The following is a 22,492-nucleotide window of genomic DNA, read 5'->3' on the forward strand; positions in this document are numbered from 1 at the left end:
TGAAGACAAGTGATTTAGTAAAAGTTCTGTTGTTTACTACAATTGACTCCTCATCCTTTCTACCACCTTCATTTGCACCTAACGGTGTTGACGTCACGAACACAGGAGCCCAGCTACCAAAGCACCTTAAGCATACCCATTACGATCAAGGGCATCTCTGCTTCTTGATTGACAGTGATAGTTTCTGTCATAGTGTTATGACCAGCGGGTGAGAACCCCACGTGACCCACTCCCTCTGAGGGCGATGTCTAAGCACACACCTCGTTCTTCACATGATACCTCTGATGGTGAGGAGAGACTTTCCCGAGGGGAGTACCAGGTGCTACCTCAGAGGGGAATTGCAACACAAGGAAATTGGGACCAGAGTGTAAACCCACTGGACTGACCTTCAGGCGACACTATACACCCAGTGGATGCTAGGAGGCCAGAGGCTGATCAGACGAAAGCGTAGTCAGGGTACGAAGGCATAAGTCAGGGCAGGCAGCAATCAGGAAAAGTCCATAAATGTAGATCAGGATCAGGGCAAGTGGCAATCAGGCGAAGTCCGTAAAACGTTATCCAAAGTCCAGTACACAGAATGACAAGAACCAACAGAACACCCTCGCTCAAACAGGAAACTAGACTAGCTAGGAACCTAAGTTGCTCAGGCGCCTTCCTGTAGAAGGAGGCGCCTTTAAATCTCTCCTGCAGACCAGCTATAGGCAGGGGAAGATAGAGGGTGTGCGCAGGCTGCCTCACAAAGGGGGGAGAGACAAGTCCGCACACACCCTAAATACATTCAAGGAACTCTGAGCCAGAGTGCAAGCTCTGCTCAGAGCCAGGGGGGAAATGCTGGTGGCAGGAATGCAACCCACAGCTAAGAACCCCGCTGCCCGCCTCTGTCAACACATCGTGCAGCAGCGGGGGAGAGTGAAGAAGCCCGGTGCCCGTACCTGCGTGTGGGAACAGAATCACAGGTACGGGGAGCTGGGCTAACACATTACTTATTATATTTTTTTGGTATTCCCTCAGAGAAGCCAACATTAGTTTGATCCTTAAAGGGAGCCTGTCAGCTCTGAAATACCCCCAAACTAGAGTAAGCGGTGTATAGTGTAAGTGACGCCAAGTCCGGGAATGTAATTTTTATCTTAATACTCATTTGCATTCCAACGCTTTACCCCGACAAACCATCAGTAAAATGCATGGAGAGGACTCCTGAGCTCACACACATAATGGAGAGAACTTGAAGAGGAGTCCTCTCAATGTATTATTCTGCTGGTTTGTGGGAGCACAGCGTCAGATTGCAAGTGAGTAGGAAGATAAAAATTATATAATCGGACTCAGCGTCACAGACTATACACCGCTAACTCTAGTTTGGGGGGGGGGGGGTTTGGAGTTGACAGATTCCATTAAAGCAGCTAAAGAACTCACATGACCCATATAACAGTGAAATTTAATTCCCAAACTATTCATGGTAAAGGAGACAATACAGGGTGGTCTAGGGGTTAGTAGTGACATCCCCATTGGATTTTTGATCCTACAGGACTTACTTGCATATGGAGTCAAGTTCTTCAGCGTCATCAATCTCTTCATTTACTCTGGATTGCTGGACATTCTGGGCCATACTGTCGCCCAGGCTGATTAGACAGTCAGCGAATCCTTTATAAATAGTGTCACATTTTCTGCTTGTTGCTCTCACCGGAATATGTAGAAGAGCTGAAGCAAAGAGAGCAACAGGTAATGATAAGTAAGTAGCTCAATTTCCAATGTGTTCATATGTTTTATTATTATTATTGATTATAAAGTGCTGCAAAAATTAGTTTTCTACACTAATATAGGTACCGAAAAATGTATCACTGGCCTTTAAGGGGAACCTGTCATCTCTCCTGACCTTTCTGTTTTACTAAATACTTTTATTCCCCCTAAAATACTAATTCCGGAGCATCTTTGGTAAGAAATTAGCATTTTGTTGTCCCTCTATTATTCCTCCGCCATTCTATTTGTCAATAGGGTGTGTCCTTACACTGTTTGACACTGGGAGCACGGACTAGATAGTGTCAGTCTGTGTAGGGATTGACCTTATTAACAATGCCCAGCTATCGTTTTTGATAGAAAGTAGATAAACTTCAGATTTTTTTCAATAGGAAACTTTTTATGGGGGGAATACATGAACAGCAGAGGATTGGGCCAATTATTAGGATAGAACGCTTGTCTCCAATAATTGGACTGTGTAGATGGGCCACCGATCGCGCCAATCGACGAATAAACACTCATTTGTTTGGTGATCACATCTTTCACTCTGCACCAAAAAAATCCTTCTTTGTTCTGTCCATTGCCTGGCCCGCTTAGGCACCATGGCCTGAATCCCCCTTGAGACAATGGGGTTGGGCAGGAGAGGTTGAGGCAAAATGTTTAATATTGATGGCCCCATTCTCAGAATAGGTAATCAATATCTGATCAGTGGTGGTCCAATCAGATATTGATTGAGGAGACTGCGGCCTGGATGTATTTCTGGAGTGTAATAATATTACAGGCTATAGCTACTAGAGACGGGTCGTTGATCCAGGGAGTTATTCTGATTGCCTGCTTGGAGTCGGGATGGATTTTTTCCCCCCAAAATTGTGGAAAATTGGCTTCTACCTCAGGGAGTTTTTTTTTTACCTTCCTCTAGATCAACTTAACAGGTTAACAGGCCGAACTGGATGTTCGGATGTCTTCTTTATGCCTTACAAACTATGTTACTATGCATGTTAATTCAATTTTCTATAGGGTAGAGACCTCTCCATTCCATTTGATGCCAACCCATTTTTTTTAGGGAAAAAAGCATAAAAACTAAAAAATACAAAGGAAAAAGTAAAGGCAACCTTATTTTTGTGGCATGCTTAACCCCTTAAGGACCCTGCCATTTATCACCTTAAGGACCAGGCCATTTTTAGCAAATCTGACATGTGTCACTTTATGTGGTAATAACTTTAAAACACTTTTACTTATCCAGACCATTCTGAAACTGTTTTCTCATCACATATTGTACTTCATGACAGTGGTAAAATTGAGTCAAAATATTTCATTTTTATTTATAAAAAAATACCAAATTTACCAAAACTTTGAAATAATTTGCAAATTTGCAAATTTCTATTTTTCTACTTTTATAATAGATAGTAATACCTACAAAAATAGTTATTACTTTACATTCCCCATATGTCTACTTCATGTTTGGATCATTTTGAAAATTACATTTTATTGTTTTGGGACGTTAGAAGGCTTAGAAGTTTAGAAGCAAATCTTAAAATTTTTAAGAAAATTTCCAAAACCCAATTTTTTCAGGACCAGTTCAGGTCTGAAGTCTCTTTGTAGGGCTTACATATTAGAAACCACCCATAAATCACCAAATTTTATAAACTACACCCCTCAAGCTATTCAAAACTGATTTTACAAACTTTGTTAACCCTTTAGGTGCCCCACGAGAATTAAAGGAAAATGGGAATGAAATTTCTAAATTTGATTTTTTTTTTGCAGATTTTACATTTTAATCTATTTGTTCTGCAACACATCAAGGGTTAACAGCCAAACAAAACCCCAAATCTATTACCCTTAATCTGGAGTTTACAGAAACACCCCATGTGTGCTCAAAAACTGATGTTTAGGCGCACAGCAGGCCTCAGAGTGGAAGGAGCACTGTATGGCTTTTGGAGAGCGGATTTAGTTGGAGCAGTAATTGGGAGCTATGTCGCATGTCAACACACCCTGAGGTGCCCCTACAGTGGAAACCCCCAAAAAGTGACCCCATTCCGGAAACTACACCCCTCAAGGAATATTTCAAGGTGTGTAGTGAGCACTTTGACCGATCAGGCGTTTCACAGAATTAGGAAATGCTTGGCTGTGAAAATCTAAAATCACACTGTTTTCCAGAAACACCCACATTTTTCACTTTCACAAGGGGTAACAGGACAAAATGCACCCCACATTCTGTTACCCATTTCCCCAAGAAAACGGCAACACCCCATATGTGCTCAAAAAAATCATGTATGGGCACACAGCAGGGCTCTAGAGGCAAAGTGCAAAATATGTTTTTTTCAGGCCTGAATAAACAGTCATGGATTTTAGGTGCCATGTCGTATTTAAAAGATTCCTGAGGTCCCCAGAAATTAAAACCCCCAAAAATGCAAACGGGTGTCTCACAGAAGGCAGAAACACTTGTTTAACCCCTTAAGGACCGGGCTCATTTTCACCTTAAGGACCGGGCCATTTTTTGCAAATCTGACCAGTGTCACTTTAAGTGCTCATAACTTTAAAACGCTTTGACTTACCCAGGCCGTTCTGAGATTGTTTTTTCGTCACATATTGTACTTCATGACACTGCTAAAATTGGGTCAAAAAAGTTATTTTTTTTGCATAAAAAAATACATTTTTTACCAAAAATTTAGAAAAATTAGCAAATTTCAAAGTTTCAGTTTCTCTACTTCTGTAATACATAGTAATACCCCCAAAAATTGTGATGACTTTACATTCCCCATATGTCTACTTCATGTTTGTAGCATTTTGGGAATGATATTTTATTTTTTGGGGATGTTACAAGGCTTAGAAGTTTAGAAGCAAATTTTGAAATTTTTGAGAAATCTTCAAAATCCCACTTTTTATGGACCAGTTCAGGTTTGAAGTCATATTGTGAGGCTTAGATAATAGAAACCTCCCAAAAATGACCCCATTCTAGAAACTACACCCCTCAAGGTATTCAAAACTGTTTTTTCAAACTTTATTAACCCTTTAGGTCTCCCACAAGAGTTAATGGCAGATAGAGAAACAATTTTGAAATTTCTATTTTTTGGAAAATTTTCCAATATAATCAATTTTTTCCAGGAGTAAAACAAGGGTTAACTGCCAAACAACACTCAAAATGGGTTGCCCTGATTCTGTAGTTTGCAGAAACACCCCATATGTGGTCGTAAACTACTGTTTGGCCGAACGGTAGCACATAGAAGGAGGGGAACACCATATGGGTTTTGGAAGGCAGATTTTGCAGGACTGGTTTTGTTTATACCATGTCCCATTTGAAGCCCTCTGTTGCACCCCAAGAATAGAAATTTCAGAAAAGTGACTCCATCTAAGAAAGTACACCCCTCAAGGTATTCAAAACTGGGTTTACAAACTTTGTTAACCCTTTAGGTGTTCCACAAGAGTTAATGGCAGATGGAGAAACAATTTTGAAATTTCTATTTTTTGGAAAATTTTCCAATATAATCAATTTTTTCCAGGAGTAAAACAAGGGTTAACTGCCAAACACCACTCAAAATGGGTTGCCCTGATTCTGTAGTTTGCAGAAACACCCCATATGTGGTCGTAAACTACTGTTTGGCCGAACGGTAGCACATAGAAGGAGGGGAACACCATATGGGTTTTGGAAGGCAGATTTTGCAGGACTGGTTTTGTTTATACCATGTCCCATTTGAAGCCCCCTGTTGCACCCCTAGAATAGAAATTTCAGAAAAGTGACTCCATCTAAGAAAGTACACCCCTCAAGGTATTCAAAACTGGGTTTACAAACTTTGTTAACCCTTTAGGTGTTCCACAAGAGTTAATGGCAGATGGAGAAACAATTTAGAAATTTCTATTTTTGGGAAAATTTTACAATATAATCAATTTTTTCCAGGAGTAAAACAAGGGTTAACTGCCAAACAACACTCAAAATGGGTTGCCCTGATTCTGTAGTTTGCAGAAACACCCCATATGTGGTGGTAAACTACTGTTTGGCCGAACGGTAGCACATAGAAGGAGGGGAACACCATATGGGTTTTGGAAGGCAGATTTTGCAGGACTGGTTTTGTTTATACCATGTCCCATTTGAAGCCCCCTGTTGCACCCCTAGAATAGAAATTTCAGAAAAGTGACTCCATCTAAGAAAGTACACCCCTCAAGGTATTCAAAACTGGGTTTACAAACTTTGTTAACCCTTTAGGTGTTCCACAAGAGTTAATGGCAGATGGAGAAACAATTTAGAAATTTCTATTTTTTGGAAAATTTTCCAATATAATCAATTTTTTCCAGGAGTAAAACAAGGGTTAACTGCCAAACAACACTCAAAATGGGTTGCCCTGATTCTGTAGTTTGCAGAAACACCCCATATGTGGTCGTAAACTACTGTTTGGCCGAACGGTAGCACATAGAAGGAGGGGAACACCATATGGGTTTTGGAAGGCAGATTTTGCAGGACTGGTTTTGTTTATACCATGTCCCATTTGAAGCCCCCTGTTGCACCCCTAGAATAGAAATTTCAGAAAAGTGACTCCATCTAAGAAAGTACACCCCTCAAGGTATTCAAAACTGGGTTTACAAACTTTGTTAACCCTTTAGGTGTTCCACAAGAGTTAATGGCAGATGGAGAAACAATTTTGAAATTTCTATTTTTTGGAAAATTTTCCAATATAATCAATTTTTTCCAGGAGTAAAACAAGGGTTAACTGCCAAACAACACTCAAAATGGGTTGCCCTGATTCTGTAGTTTGCAGAAACACCCCATATGTGGTGGTAAACTACTATTTGGCTAAACGGCAGGACATAGAAGAAGGGGAACGCCATATGGTTTTTGGAAGGCAGATTTTGCTGGACTGGTTTATTTACACCATGTACCCTTTCAAGCCCCCTGATGCACCCCTAGAGTAGAAACTCCATAAAAGTGACCCCATCTAGGAAACTACGGGATAAGGTGGTTGTTGTTTTGGGACTATTTTAGGGGTAAATATGATTTTTGGTTGCTCTATATTACTCTTTTTTGAGGCAATGTAACAAAAAAATTAAATTCTAAAATTGTTTCTACATTCGCTATTTAGTTTTGTGGAACACCTAAAGGGTTAACATAGTTTGTAAAGTAACTTTTGAATACCTTGAGGGGTGTAGTTTCTTAGATGGGGTCACTTTTTTGGAGTTTCTAGTCTAGGCTACATCAGGGGGGGCTTCTAATGGGACATGGTGTCAAAAAAAAAACTGTCCATCAAAATCTGCCTTCCAGAAACCGTATGGCGTTCCCTTCGTTCTATGCCCTGCCGTGCGGCTATATAGCCATTTACGACCACATATGGGGTGTTTCTGCAAACTACAGAATCAGGGCCATAAATATTGAGTTTTGTTTGGCTGTTAACCCTTGCTTTATTACCGGCAAAATGGATTTAAATTGAAATTTTGCCCAAAAATAGGTGTTTTGGCACAGTTTTTATTTTATATTTTTAACACCGTTCATCCGAGGCGTTTGGTCAAAAGTTATTTTTATAGCGACGACTTTTACGCACGCGACGATGCCCAATATGTATGGCTCTCAGACTTTGGACACACTAAGCAGGCATCCTAAAACTGCGGCCCTCCAGATGTTGTAAAACTACAATTCCCACTATGCCCTGATGATGGCTGTAGGTTGTCTGGGCATGCTGGGAGTTATAGTTTTACAACATCTGGAGGGCCGCAGTTTGAGGATGCCTGCACTAAAACTAATATTTTTTGGGGAAAGAAAAATAGTTTTCGTGTCTCCAAAGTCTGAGAGCCATAGTGTTTTATGTTCTCTAGTGAACTGTTGGGGATTATAAAAATGTAGTACTCCATGGAAGTGTGATACTCCCTGAAGCAATTGATAATGCAGAGGCCCGGATGATCGGGGCACGTGTCACACTGAGTTGTGGTGTCCTTCCGTATCCCCCTCTTGTGACACACTCTGCACTTTTTTTGGGTTCGTCCCTTCTTTCCAGTATGGGGGACCACACCTGGAAAGTGTTGGCCAGGGACGATCCGGGCGCCTCCAGTTCCCGAGGTACTCCGGCCTGCTCTTTCCCGGTCCGAAAAGATCAGGTCCTTGAGGACTGCCTCATAGAATTGGAGGAATGTCCCTGTGCTGCCAGCGCTTCGGGATAGTACAAAAGAGTTGTACATGGCAACCTGCACCAAGTAGACCGCAACTTTTTTGTACCATGCCCGGGTTTTGCGCATGGCGTTATATGGCGTGAGGACTTGATCAGAGAGATCAACTCCTCCCATATACCGATTGTAGTCGACGATACAATCGGGCTTGAGGACCGTTGCCGCGGTACCTCGCACAGGGACTGGGGTGGTGCCGTTACCGTGGATTGTGGACAGCATAAGGACATCCCTCTTGTCCTTATACCTGACCAGCAACAGGTTTCCACTGGTAAGTGCACGGGTCTCACCCCTGGGGATAGGTACCTGGAGGGGGTAGGCAGGGAGGCCGCGCTGATTTTTCCGCACGGTCCCACAAGCGAACGTGGATCTGGCGGCAAGGGACCTGAACAAGGGAATGCTGGTATAAAAGTTATCCACGTACAAGTGGTAACCACTATCCAGCAGTGGGTACATAAGGTCCCACACGAGTTTCCCGCTAACACCCAGAGTGGGGGGACATTCTGGGGGTTGAATACGGGAATCTCGCCCCTCGTACACACGAAATTTGTAAGTGTACCCTGAGGTACTCTCACAAATTTTGTATAGCTTCACGCCATACCTCGCCCGCTTTGTGGGAATATATTGGCGGAAACTGAGTCTCCCCTTGAACGCAATGAGCGACTCATCAACCGCGACCTCCCTTCCAGGTACGTAGGCCTGCTGAAATGTGGCCCCAAAGTGATCGATGACCGGCCGTATCTTATACAGCCGGTCATAGGCAGGATCACCTCGGGGTGGACATGCTGCATTATCGGAATAATGCAGACATTTCCGGATGGCCTCAAACCGGTGACGTGTCATGACCATACTGTACAGTGGGGTCTGGTACAAGACGTCCCCACTCCAGTATTGTCTGACACTGGGTTTTTGGACTAGACCCATATGCAGCACGAGGCCCCAAAATGTCCTCATTTCGGCTGCACTGACCGGCGTCCAGCCACCGGGTCTAGCCAAAACTGAGCCTGGGTTTTGAGCGACGAACTGTTGGGCGTACAGATTCGTCTGCTCCACCATCAAATTCACCAGTGGGTTACTGAAAAAAAAACGAAAATAGTCTATTTCAGTAAACCCCACTGTGGGAATCTGGATTCCAGGATTGCCAGCGAAATCCGGAATCTCAGGCTCAAAGTCCACTGGGGGACACCAGCTAAGTTCATCGGCAGGGGTCTCCGGTGGACTTATTTGGTGGGCCGGGAAACCAGTACGAACCCCAGGGCGGCTCGTACTAGGGTGGGCCACAGGATCCCTAGCATGTGGGGCCCCTGGCTCCGCCTGGCGGCGTCTCCGCCGCCTTGGTGGCTCATCGTCATCCGATGATGATGAGGAGGATGCGGATGATAAGAGGAACGTGGGGTCATCCTCATCCTCACTGGGGCTCTCAGAGTCGGAGGCAATCTGGGCATATGCCTCCTCGGCCGAGAACACCCGGCGGGCCATGGGTGTGTGTGCGTGTAGGTGTGCGTGTGTGTAAAACTTTATTATATGTGCGTGTGTGTGTGGGCAACGGGTGTTCGCGTACTAAAAAAGGCAAAAAAAAAAGGGCAAGTGTTAGGAAAAAAAAAAGTTAAAACTTGCTGATCAGCGGTACAACGCTGATCAGCGGTCGGTGGGGTGTGGGGCGGGCGATGCGCTAACAGTGGACGGACGCTAAAAAGTGCCGGCCAGTCAGCGCACGCAGAAAAAAAAAAGTGGTGGTGAGGAGGGGGGCTGGTGGGGGGTGGGTGGGGTGGGGGGGGGCTGGTGTGGGGTGGGGGGGCTGGTGGGGGGGGGGCCTGGGTTAGGGTTAGATGGATAGATGGAAGTTTGGATAAGTTTTTTTTTTTTTTTTTTTTCCTAACTTACTTTTCCCTTCTTTCCCTGCCTAACGGTGCCTCTCCCTCACTGACCCTAACCTACCTGGGTGGCGATGGGTGCAGGAGGGTGATGGATGCCGATTAGGGGGACACAGGAGCTGGTGCTGGACGATGCTGCCGGGTGCTCGTGCAGAACAGGAAGAGGAGGGGAGAGAGGAGCGCAGGAAGTTTGAATCTCGCGCCTCTCTCCCCTGCACCAATCAGCACCCTGGACAGCAGTGTTCAGCACCAGGGCCAGCACCGCCTCCTCAAATCCTCGGACTGCGATTGGTGGTGTATAATTACGCCACCGATCGCAGTCTTTTTCCGGTTCATCGGGTCACAGGACACCCGAATGGACCGGAAACGCAGAAAACCGCAGGTCTGAATTGACATGCGGTTTTCTGCGATCGCCGATACGGGGGGGTCAAATGACCCCCCCCTGCGTTGTTACGGGATGCCGGCTGAATGATTTCAGCCGAAATCCCGTTCCGATTAACCCCCGCGGCGCCGGAGTTACGGTTTTAAGTCAGGACGTACCGGTACGTCCTCGGTCCTTAAGGACTCGGGAAATAGGGCGTACCGGTACGTCCTCGGTCCTTAAGGGGTTAAGCATTTCAGAGCACACATTTGTAAAAATGAAAAATTACTAGCAGACCCTAATTTTTCACTTTCACAAGGGGTTAAAGGAGAGAATGCGCCCCAGTATATGTTCCCCATTTTCTCCCCATTCAGGAAACAGCCGATATGTGCTTGTAGCCTGCTGTATGGGTGCACAGCAGGGCTCTAGAGTCAAAGTGCAAAATATGTTTTTTGCAGGCCTGAATTGGCAGACATGGATTTTATGTGTCATGTCGCATTTAAAAGATTCCTGAGGTTCCCAGAAATTAAAAACCCCAAGAAGTGACCCCATTTTGGAAGAAGCACCCCTGTACGAACATTTTAAGGGCTGGAAAGGGCACTTTTGACCTAAAACTGTTTTCTCAGAAAAGAATATGTAGTAGTTGGTGAAAAGTGGATATGTACTGTAAGCTATACGAACTAAATCAGAGATATAAGGTGGTAAAACTACAGGGTACATCATGGATGAAATTAAATTAATACTCCGTGGATGTGTGGTAGATTCTGAAACACTTCTGCATGCGCAGGGCGGGTTTCGCAGTGGTAAATGGTGTCTTTTCTTATCCCCCTTTTGGAACACATTCTGTATCTTTTTTGGGTCCTTTCCTTCCTTGTTGTCTGGGGTACTTGACCTGTAAAATGTTGCCCTGGTACGACACGGGCACCATCACTTCCAGAAGTACTGGGACCCTCCCTGGCCTGTGTTCGAAAAATTAGGGCCTTGATAACCACCTCTTTGAACTGAAGGAAAGTTCCTGTGTGGCCTGCAGATTGAAATAGCACATACGCATTGCACATTCGTTTTTAGTGTGGCACTGTAGGGCTTCAGAAGTTGATCTGAAAGATCCACAACTCCCATGTGCCTGTTGTAGTTCAGGATACAAACTGGTTTGGGGGTAGTGGTAGTGGTACCACATACAGGGGCAGGGGAGCTCGCATTAGTGTGAATGCTGGTCAGTAAAAGAACGTCCCTCTTGTCCTCGTACTTAACCACCAGCATGTTCTCACGGAGGAGAGCCCTACTTTCACCCATTCTCAGTGGTTGCCCTACCAGGCCTCTCAGATTTTTGTGCACTGTGCTGTAAGCCACAGTACCTCTGTCAGTTAGGGACGTGAATAGGGGTATGCTGGTATAATAGTTATCCACATAGAGGTGGTAACCCTTATCCAGCAGTGGGTGCAGTAAGTCCCACACTCTCCTCCTACTAACTCTTAGGATGGGGGGGGCATTCTGGGGATTCTATCCTGGAATCTTTCCCTTTGTAAATGCGGAACTTGTGGTTGTACCTGGAGCTACTCTCACAAAGTTTGTATAACTTTATGCCATACCTTGCCCGTTTTCTAGGCAGGTACTGGTGGAATCTAATCCTCCCTTTGAAGAGTAATAGGAACTCATCTACACTGACATTTTTCTCTGGGTTGTACACCTCAGCAAACTTGGTGTTAAAGTGATCAATGACAGGCCTAACTTTGAACAGACGGTCAAATGTTGGGTCGTTTTTGGGTGGGCACTGTGCATTGTCATTGTAGTGTAGGAATTTCATAATGGACTCAAATCCCTTCCAGGTCATGGGCCGACTTTAAATCGGAGTCTGGTAGAAAATGTCCGAACTCCAATATTGCCTAACTTTAGTTTTTTTTTACAACGCCCATATGCAGCACGAGTCCCCAAAACTTCATCATCTCTGCTGCACTTACTGGGGTCCAACCTAGGGGTCTAGCGTATGGCGATATAGGGTTCTGATCAATGAATTGTTGGGCGCATAAATTGGTTTGGGCCACCATTAAATTTATAAAATCTTCTGAGAAGAAGATTTTGATTTAAAAAAATCAGTTTCTGTGAAGCCCGCACAATCTGAATTCCTGAGTTGCCCACAAACTCAGGAATTTGGGGCTGATAATCGTCAGGGGGTGAGGTCCATAAGGCTTCACTCTGGGGGGCTGCCTCTGCTGCTACCCTGAGGCGCCTTCTAGAGGATCCCTCATCAGCTGATGATGATGAGGGGGTAGAGGAGTAGAGGAAAGTGGCATCCTCTTCTCTCTCACTGGCAGACTAAGTATCGGAGGCAAGGATGGCGTATGCCTCTTCTGCTGAGTACACTCGTTGGGATGAATTGGACATTTTTATTTTATTGGGGTGTGATGTGTGAAATGTGTAAACCTTTATTTAGTGTGGGGGGTGTATGTAGGGGGTGTATGTAGTGTTTTCACACGTGAAGGGGCTTGTAATAAATTTTAAATGAAATTTAGAAGAAAAAAAAAAAAAAGTCTTCTGCAGAAAGAAAAAGTCCGCACAAAAAAAAAAAGTATTTTCTGAACACAAAAAAAAACTTGCAGTGCAAACTGAGCAGACACGATCAGTAATGGACACTACTGATCGGTGCTCAGTGGTTGCAAAATGCATGTACGCAGATGGTGCGTTTGTGCAAAATTCTAAACTGACACTAACTGAAATTTATATATACAGTATATACATATATTTATATATCTAACTAACTACCACTAACTGCAGTTCTTTTTTCACACAAAAAAATTGAAAAAAGAAAATAAAAAATCTAAAATGTGCAGATGTAAATGAGCACACTACTGATTGGTGCTCTGCAGCACGCACAGAGATCGTGCGTGTGTGCAAATACTGTCGTATGAAAATTCGTATGAAAATTCACTGCAGTGTTAAAAAAGTGTACACTGGCAAAAAATATTTACTTATATTTATATATATATATATATATATATATATATATATACACAGTACAGACCAAAAGTTTGGACACACCTTCTCATTCAAAGAGTTGTCTTTATTTTCATGACTATGAAAATTGTAGAATGATAAAAATGACAGCAATGAGAGGTATTCTTTGATTGCAGTTTATTTTTTGCAGGTAATGTGCGACATTACCTGCAAAAAATAAACTGCAATCAAAGAATACCTCTCATTGCTGTCATTTTTATCATACTATATTCTGGGGTGGGAACCCTATGTACAGCTGAGAAAACCCGGTGTGAACAAATTTGTTCTACATATGAAAATTGTAGATTCACACTGAAGGCATCAAAACTATGAATTAACACATGTGGAATTATATACATAACAAAAAAGTGTGAAACAACTGAAAATATGTCATATTCTAGGTTCTTCAAAGTAGCCACCTTTTGCTTTGATTACTGCTTTGCACACTCTTGGCATTCTCTTGATGAGCTTCAAGAGGTAGTCACCTGAAATGGTCTTCCAACAGTCTTGAAGGAGTTTCCAGAGATGCTTAGCACTTGTTGGCCCTTTTGCCTTCACTCTGCGGTCCAGCTCTCCCCAAACCATCTCGATTGGGTTCAGGTCCAGTGACTGTGGAGGCCAGGTCATCAGGCGCAGGACCCCATCACTCTCCTTCATGGTCAAATAGCCCTTACACAGCCTGGAGGTGTGTTTGGGGTCATTGTCCTGTTGAAAAATAAATGATGGTCCAACTAAACGCAAACCGGATGGAATAGCATGCTGCTGCAAGATGCTGTGGTAGCCATGCTGGTTCAGTATGCCTTCAATTTTGAATAAATCCCCAACAGTGTCACCAGCAAAGCACCCCCACACCATCACACCTCCTCCTCCATGCTTCACGGTGGGAACCAGGCATGTAGAGTCCATTCGTTCACCTTTTCTGCGTCGCACAAAGACACGGTGGTTGGAACCAAAGATCTCAAATTTGGACTCATCAGACCAAAGCACAGATTTCCACTGGTCTAATGTCCATTCCTTGTGTTCTTTAGCCCAAACAAGTCTCTTCTGCATGTTGCCTGTCCTTAGCAGTGGTTTCCTAGCAGATATTCTACCATGAAGGCCTGATTCACACAGTCTCCTCTTAACAGTTGTTCTAGAGATGTGTCTGCTGCTAGAACTCTGTGTGGCATTGACCTGGTCTCTAATCTGAGCTGCTGTTAACCTGCGATTTCTGAGGCTGGTGACTCGGATGAACTTATCCTCCACAGCAGAGGTGACTCTTGGTCTTCCTTTCCTGGGGCGGTCCGCATGTGAGCCAGTTTCTTTGTAGCGCTTGATGGTTTTTGTGACTGCACTTGGGGACACTTTCAAAGTTTTCCCAATTTTTCAGACTGACTGACCTTCATTTCTTAAAGTAATGATGGCCACTCGTTTATCTTTACTTAGCTGCTTTTTTCTTGCCATAATACAAATTCTAACAGTCTATTCAGTAGGACTATCAGCTGTGTATCCACCTGACTTCTCCACAACGCAACTGATGGTCCCAACCCCATTTATAAGGCAAGAAATCCCACTTATTAAACCTGACAGGGCACACCTGTGAAGTGAAAACCATTTCAGGTGACTACCTCTTGAAGCTCAATAGAATGCCAATAGTCATGAAAATAAAGAAAACTCTTTGAATGAGAAGGTGTGTCCAAACTTTTGGTCTGTACTGTATATAGAAATATAGAGCTCTATATACAGTGTATATTTATATAAAAACCTAACTACAATTTCTTCTTTTTGAACCAAAAAAAAGGAAAAATTGGTAAATAAATCAACACAGATGTAAAAAAAAAAAGGGCAAAGAATAATCCGCAGGTGCTGATCAGGCAGGTATGCACTGAACAGCACTCGATGTTCACAGCTCGCACACAGAAAAAGTGGTACAGAGCTGGAAAATTAAAAAAGAAAATGAAGACAAAAAAAAGCGCATGGACCAAATGGCGTCCGTGAAAAAAGGACGGGGCGGAGGAGAGCGAGACGGGGCGGGAAGGGACAGGGACGGATAGTGGTTTAGGAATCTGGAACAGCTGCAAATGAAAAAAAATCAGTGCAGCAATTCCAGATGTCGGTTAAATAGCAGTGGTGGTGCACCATAAGTCCCAGCAAGCCACAGGCAGCACAGAACCTCTGCATGCAGTCACCAGCTAGAATGGCTGCATGCAGGGAAGGTCTGCCCTTTCCTGTGCAGCTATAGCGCTGCACTGGCAGGGGAACCAAAACACCAGTGTCCCCTGCCTCACTTCGGAGGTGACCGGTGCTGACCAGTACAGCACCTGCCACCTCCCCCCGATGCCTGTGACAGTTTCCTGTGCTGCGATGTGCCGGTCTTCATTGACCGACCAATCGCAGGACTTGGAGCTGCAGGGGGGCGTGCAGCGCCATGGTGCATTACCAAGCATGGCTGCCTGCCGGTAAGAGCAGCCATGGTGCCGCTATTCCCTGGCGATCGTGCTCCAGAGCCCCGCAGACCTTGCGCCATATATGTACGGCACGGGTCCTTATGGGGTTAAGCTACAGTGACTACACTTTCGCCACATACACATTGGGGGACATTTATTAAGCTATTTACATCACTATTTGTGGCGTACAAAATTAGCAAATTATGGTGCATATTTGTGACTTTTGGAGCTTTGACACTTTTGGATTTCACCCAGCCCACCCGATTTACTAGAACTTACCCAAGAAACTGGCGTAGGTTATGGTTCAAGTCTACGCCTCTTACTCCAGAACAAGGGGATCAAGACCGGTTCATGGGAATGCCAGTCTTGATAAGTCCCCCCATTATGTCTACAGAGAGGTGAGGAGGTGATGGTTAGCGATTCTCTGGAGGTTTGGGGACTATTGCTCTAATCTTCAACAGTCACATATTAAATTCGTGACTTTTTGGTTATTAATCACATCTCCTATATGTAACCCACCGGGTACACTACACATTTCAGCATTATTTACCGGCTCATATGGAGGACACATAATATGCTTCCTCTCGGTGACACAGAGACTAAATAAATTAATCTTCTGCTTAGTACAGAAAGGTTCAAGTCGTGGATTAAGGGTTATGTCATGATCCCGCTGAAGTTAAAAACGCCTCCTGATCTTGAAATGACCATCTGGCTCCCGTCCTGTGTTTCTATTTTCTGGAGAGCTGATCTGGGCGTCATATAAATACAGCAAAACAGTAATATAATAAAAGATGACCTTATGTAACTGAGCACACCAAGAGACACACAAGAATGGCCGTGTATAGGAGTGTCACGCCAACAGTGCCCATACACATTAGAAGAATGTCAGCCAAAAGTGCCAATTTCAGCGGGTTGGACTACAAGTTGCCGATTCCCCCTCGATGGCAGATGGCAGGATAAAAAAATGAGTGGATTGCCCAATCCTTGCTCTCACAAAAAGAGAAGCTGTTGTCCAAGGTGTCTGGCACAGGCTTATGGTGGGTTTACACAGGGCAATTGTCGGGCCCATTATCGGGAAGGATCGTTATTACAAATGCTTGTTTCGGATAACTGGCCATGTACAGGTGCCACAGATCATCCAATGAACGAGCAAAACAGTCATTTATCAGGTGAAATAGTTGTTCATGTGGACACCAAAATCATCATTTCTGGACCATAGATCATGCGGTGTCCCGCCTGTGCTGCCAGAGAATACGGCTAATTTATGAAGAGGGCGTGCCCCTGGAGAGAAAACTACTCCAGCCCCTAACTGGAGTACTTTTCACCCCTTTTTTATGGCTGTTTCCCAGCGTAAAAGATGGTAAATTTGTCGGGGCCAAAGTGGTGTGAAAATACCTATGCCGCAAAATATTGAGGCACTGGAGTTCAAAAAGTCATTATGCCAGTGTTATCCAGTACAATCCAGAACTGTATGGGTTACATAGCATCATAAATCAATATAATGCTATGTGACTCCCGGCAGCGATGGGAGGTCGGGCCAGGAGCTGAGATGCGGACTCGCTGTGGGAGGAACGCTCGTCTGCAAGGGGCCTAAGAGCCCACAACCAGCTCCACCTTGCTCACACATTAACCACATACCCACCAGAATGGAAGGGACAACAACCTTCAAGGGGAATTGTGTAAACATGCTATAAACTACACGTTGCCACCGGTAACAAGCATGCACGGCGAAAGTGTCACGGTACCACCAGACCATGGCACAGCCGTGACAGTTTCCGGAAGAGAATACCTTTAGATAGAATGGAACTTATAATTCCATTCTCCCCTTTTCGGCAGTAGTGGGCTAGTCCTGCTTCCTACCAAGGGAGGGGTTGCATGAAGGGAGCGTTCCCCCCCCCCCCCCTTCCCCTCACTGCTTCAGGAGATTTGGAGCCCACTTCTGATATATAAAAGGACTTAGTGCCTCTGAGAGGGAAAACAGTGACAAAGACACCCTACAGGTAACAGGATACCTCACTCTCATAAGAAACAGTAACTGAAGCTGATAGGAACCAGACTGAAGCCAGAGATTAGCACGGCAGCAAAGAGGGAAAGCAAGGTATTCAAGTTTACCCTTAGTTTGCTGGAGCCAAGAGAAAGATCAAGTATTGTTTGGATGACACAAGTTTATTCAAGTAAAGACTGTTGAACTTTACCAAGTCTGGACTCTACTTATTTCACCAACTACAACTCCTTTGTTGCTACAGAGCCTAAGGCCTCATGCACACGACCGTTGTGTGCATCCGTGGCCGTTGTGCCGTTTTCCGTTTTTTTTCGCGGACCCATTGACTTTCAATGGGTCCGTGGAAAAATCGGAAAATGCACCGTTTTGCAGCCGAGGCCGTGATCCGTGTATCCTGTCCGTCAAAAAAATATGACCTGTCCTATTTTTTTGACGGACAACGGTTCACGGACCCATTCAAGTCAATGGGTCCGTGAAAGAACATGGATGCACACAAGATTGGCATCCGTGTCCGTGATCCGTGGCCGTAGGTTACTTTCATACAGACGGATCCGAAGATCCGTCTGCATAAAAGCTTTTTCTGATCTAAGTTTTCACTTCGTGAAAACTCATTTCCGACAGTATATTCTAACACAGAAGCGTTCCCATGGTGATGGGGACGCTTCTAGTTAGAATACACTGCAAACTTTGTACAAGACTGCCCCCTGCTGCCTGGCAGCACCCGATCTCTTACAGGGGGATATGATAGCACAATTAACCCCTTCAGGTGCGGCACCTAAAGGGGTTAATTGTACTATCATATTCCCCTGTAAGAGATCAGGGCTGCCAGGCAGCAGGGGGCAGACCCCCCCCTCCCCAGTTTGAATATCGTTGGTGGCACAGTGTGCGCCCACCATCGCCCCCCCCCTCCCTCCCTCTAATGTAATAAATCGTTGGTGGCACAGTGTGCCCCCACCATCGCCCCCCCTCCCTCCCTCTATTGTAATAAATCGTTGGTGGCACAGTGTACCAACCACTATCGGCCCCCCCTCCCTCTATAGCAGTAACAACATTGGTGGCAGTGTGCGGCCTCCCATTCCCCCCCCCCCATCATTGGTGGCAGCGGAGTTCCGATCGGAGTCCCAGTTTAATCGCTGGGGCTCCGATCGGTAACCATGGCAACCAGGAAGCTACTGCAGCCCTGGTTGCCATGGTTACTTAGCAATAGTACAACAATATAAGATTCATACTTACCTGCTTGCTGCTGCGATGTCTGTGACCGGCCGGGAGCTCCTCCTACTGGTAAGTGACAGTTCTTTAGCAATGCGCCGCACAGACCTTTCACTTACCAGTAGGAGGAGCTCCCGGCCGTTCACAGACATCGCAGCAGCAAGCAGGTAAGTATGAATCTTCTACTGTTGTACTATTGCCAAGTAACCATGGCAACCAGGACTGCAGTAGCGTCCTGGTTGTCATGGTTACCGATCGGAGCCCCAGCGATTAAACTGGGACTCCGATCGGAACTCCGCTGCCACCAATGATGGGGGGGGGGGGAATGGGAGGCCGCACACTGCCACCAATGTTGTTACTGCTATAGAGGGAGGGGGGGGCCGATGGTGGTTGGCACACTGTGCCACCAACGATTTAATACAATAGAGGGAGGGAGGGGGGGCGATGGTGGGCGCACACTGTGCCACCAACGATTTCTAACATTAGAGGGAGGGGGGGCAATGGTGGGCGCACACTGTGCCACCGATTTCTAACATTAGAGGGAGGAAGGGGGGGCCCGATGGGGGGCGCACACTGTGCCACCAACGATATTCAAACTGGGGAGGGGGGGGTCTGCCCCCTGCTGCCTGGCAGCCCTGATCTCTTACAGGGGAATATGATAGTACAATTAACCCCTTTAGGTGCCGCACCTGAAGGGGTTAATTGTGCTATCATATCCCCCTGTAAGAGATCGGGTGCTGCCAGGCAGCAGGGGGCAGTCTTGTACAAAGTTTGTAGTGTATTCTAACCTGAAGCGTCCCCATCACCATGGGAACGCCTCTGTGTTAGAATATACTGTCGGATCTGAGGTTCACGAAGTAGCTCATATCCGACAGTATATTCTAACATAGAGGCGTTCCCATGGTGATGGGGACGCTTCAAGTTAAAATATACCATCGGATTGGAGAAAACTCCAATCCGATGGTATAAAAGAACTCCAGACTTTACATTGAAAGTCAATGGGGACGGATCCGTTTGAAATGGCACCATATTGTGTCAACATCAAACGGATCCGTCCCCATTGACTTGCATTGTAATTCAGGACGGATCCGTTTGGCTCCGCACGGCCAGGCGGACACCAAAACGACTTTTTTTTCATGTCCGTGGATCCTCCAAAAATCAAGGAAGACCCACGGACGAAAAAACGTTCACGGATCACGGACCCACGGACCCCGTTTTTGCGGACCGTGAAAAAAAACTGTCGTGTGCATGAGGCCTAACTCTGGGGAGTGACAGTATCCAGGTAGGAGCACCGTGAGCAAAGCTATTAAGGCTGCATCACCACTCAGCATTCCTAAACAATGGGACCCGAATGCCTGCTGCACATCTCCTATACTTGTCCGCTGCGGAAAAGGATAGGACATTTCTATGGAAGTAGAAAAGAAAATGGCAGCATAAATGCGGCTGGGATCTGAAATTTGTGAACCGCAAAACACTTACAGCCTTCAAACCAGCAGCATTTACGTCATGAAGTCTGCTACGGAAATTGCATCCTTTCGTGCATTTTGTTTCTGCTGCCGATTCCCAAAAATACTGCAGCTTTTCGGCTGCTAGTCACGCATGGACCTAACCTGAATTATCACCATTTAAAGGGTTTGTCAATAAGTATAAAATATAGATATACCTTTTCTATATGATTGTATCATAAAGAACAACGGCGGCATCTGAAAAAATAAAATGCAGTTGCATAGTGATCAACAACTTTTTTTTTTTTGCATGTGTTGGGGCTTTTCAGTGCTGGGTATTAGAAGAGATGGGGCTTGCCAGAATACACTTTTTTTTTCCTTCAAAAATATTACCTACGTAAGGCTTTAGGAGCAGAGGATGGGAGTGGTTCTGGCTGCAACAGTTGTTTAACGTGGCAATCCTCAAGCTGATGCTCCCTAGGGCCAGCGCAGCGATAGGAGGGTGCACCCTGATATTGGGGCTCTGTCCTGATGTAGTTGATGTGCCCTTGGTGTTGTGAGTGTTGAACAGGTGCAAGGCATGAAATGTACGTGCTGTGACCGGCGAATGGGGCTGGAGTCAGGGACCAAGCCAGATGTAGAAAATAAATAAGTCTCTCTTTACTAAAGTACAGAATAGGGGTTGTAGTACATCCAACCGTATCAAGCACAGTTCCAAACAATTCACAGTGCAAATCTTCCCAAAGAGCAATGTATGGATATAAGCAAGGATGGTGGTTGTAGTACTCCTTCCTTCTATCTCTCCAAAGTCTCTCTCTGCAGAATCTAAGCCTGGCAATAAGGTTCTAACAAACTTGTCTGTAATCTCCAGTTGAGGGGTACAGGATTAAGATATGGCTGGCCAGGGCAGTGTACAAGTGTGAAGGGTGTATTAGCAATGTCCCTCTCACTGCAGTAAAGTCTCCATCAGCCTTAAACAGCAAATACCTTACTGACTGACTCCAATGCTCAACCATGAAGATGCTGAACCTTCTAGTTCATTCTTTAATTTCTCTGGAGTACTTATTTTTTGCAAAGCTCCAAGTAGTAAGCACATATAGATTCTCTTACTTCCTCGCTCTGGTAGTTAGGACTAGCGGATGCAGTATAGAGGCAAAGTACACAGTTCTTGAATGAAACAGCGGTGTTTATTCACACATTGATGAATAACAAAATGCAGATAAGGTGTATCGCAAAACGCAGGTGGCTTGGTGTTTGTTCACACACAAGGAAAGTCCATAAACAATAAAAGTCACCTTTTCTCCTGGGTGTTAGTTCACACACTGTTAGCCGTTCAGCCTCATCAAGTCCATAGGCGGCCTGTTCTCCTTTAGAGGGGCCTGAGTTCTCCAGCCCGGCTCAAACCTCAAATCCCAGCACAACTCTCAGTTCACAGCACACAGACTCCTGAGCTCCACTGTCAGAGGGCGGTAAATCCACCACACCTGGCAGTGCTGGCTGGTTTTTATGCCTGGCAAAACCTGGCCTGGAACATGGGGAGTAGTCACCCACCCAGCACTTTGATTACTCCCAGTAAGAGCCGTCCCGGATCAGCTATGACAGCCATGCTAAATCTTTAGGAGTCAATTAGCAATAGCTGCTGCTGACACATAAAATACCAGCTCTTACTTCACCGAGGCCAGTAACCTCGGTCACACATACCTTCCATCCACGACGGTCCCTTGCGCCTTCCTACAACCCCCATAAGTCCTTAGCCCCATCCCCTTATCCAGCTCTGTGATGGTGATGTTTTAGCAACTATTTGCATTCCCATGTAATAACAATTCTGAAGGATCTATTGTAATAACCCTATGTTGTATTATTCCTCTGTTATTCCCACTAGAAGTTTATGAACAAATGTACAACTAGATGTTACCATTGTGGGTGTGTGTGGCAGTGTGACACTCTTCCCTGGTATAGTATAGTGCTACACACTCTGCCCCAGTATATAATAGTGTCACACACTCGTCCCCAGCATATAATAGTGTCACACTCTCTGCCCAGGGATATAATAGTGTCACACACTCGTCCCCAGTATATAATAGTGTCACACACTCTGCCCAGGGATATAATAGTGCCACACACTCTGCCCTGGTATACAATAGTGCCACACACTGTGCTCTGGTATATAATAGTGCCACACACTGTGCTCTAGTATATAATAGTGTCACACACTCTGCCCTGGTATATAATAGTGCCACACACTGTGCTCTGGTTTATAATAGTGCCACACAATCTGCCCTGGTATATAATAGTGCCACACACTGTGC

The 22,492-nt window shown here is 45.2% G+C and overlaps 1 protein-coding gene across 1 annotated transcript in view; it reads right to left on the reverse strand.

Annotated features, from left to right (window-relative positions):
• Nucleotides 1-21,891, reverse strand: part of NRN1L (neuritin 1 like) — a 30,186-nt gene extending 8,295 nt beyond the window's left edge. The window contains exons 1-2 of the mRNA XM_044269292.1: nt 21,885-21,891; nt 1,530-1,695 (exon numbers count right to left, since the gene is read on the reverse strand). Coding sequence (XP_044125227.1) covers nt 1,530-1,695; nt 21,885-21,891 — 173 coding nt within the window. The remainder of the gene's footprint in view (nt 1-1,529; nt 1,696-21,884) is intronic.
• Nucleotides 21,892-22,492: the final 601 nt, after the last annotated feature.

Source organism: Bufo gargarizans, chromosome 10 (assembly GCF_014858855.1).
Source record: "Bufo gargarizans isolate SCDJY-AF-19 chromosome 10, ASM1485885v1, whole genome shotgun sequence".
Taxonomy (NCBI): Eukaryota; Metazoa; Chordata; class Amphibia; order Anura; family Bufonidae; genus Bufo; species Bufo gargarizans.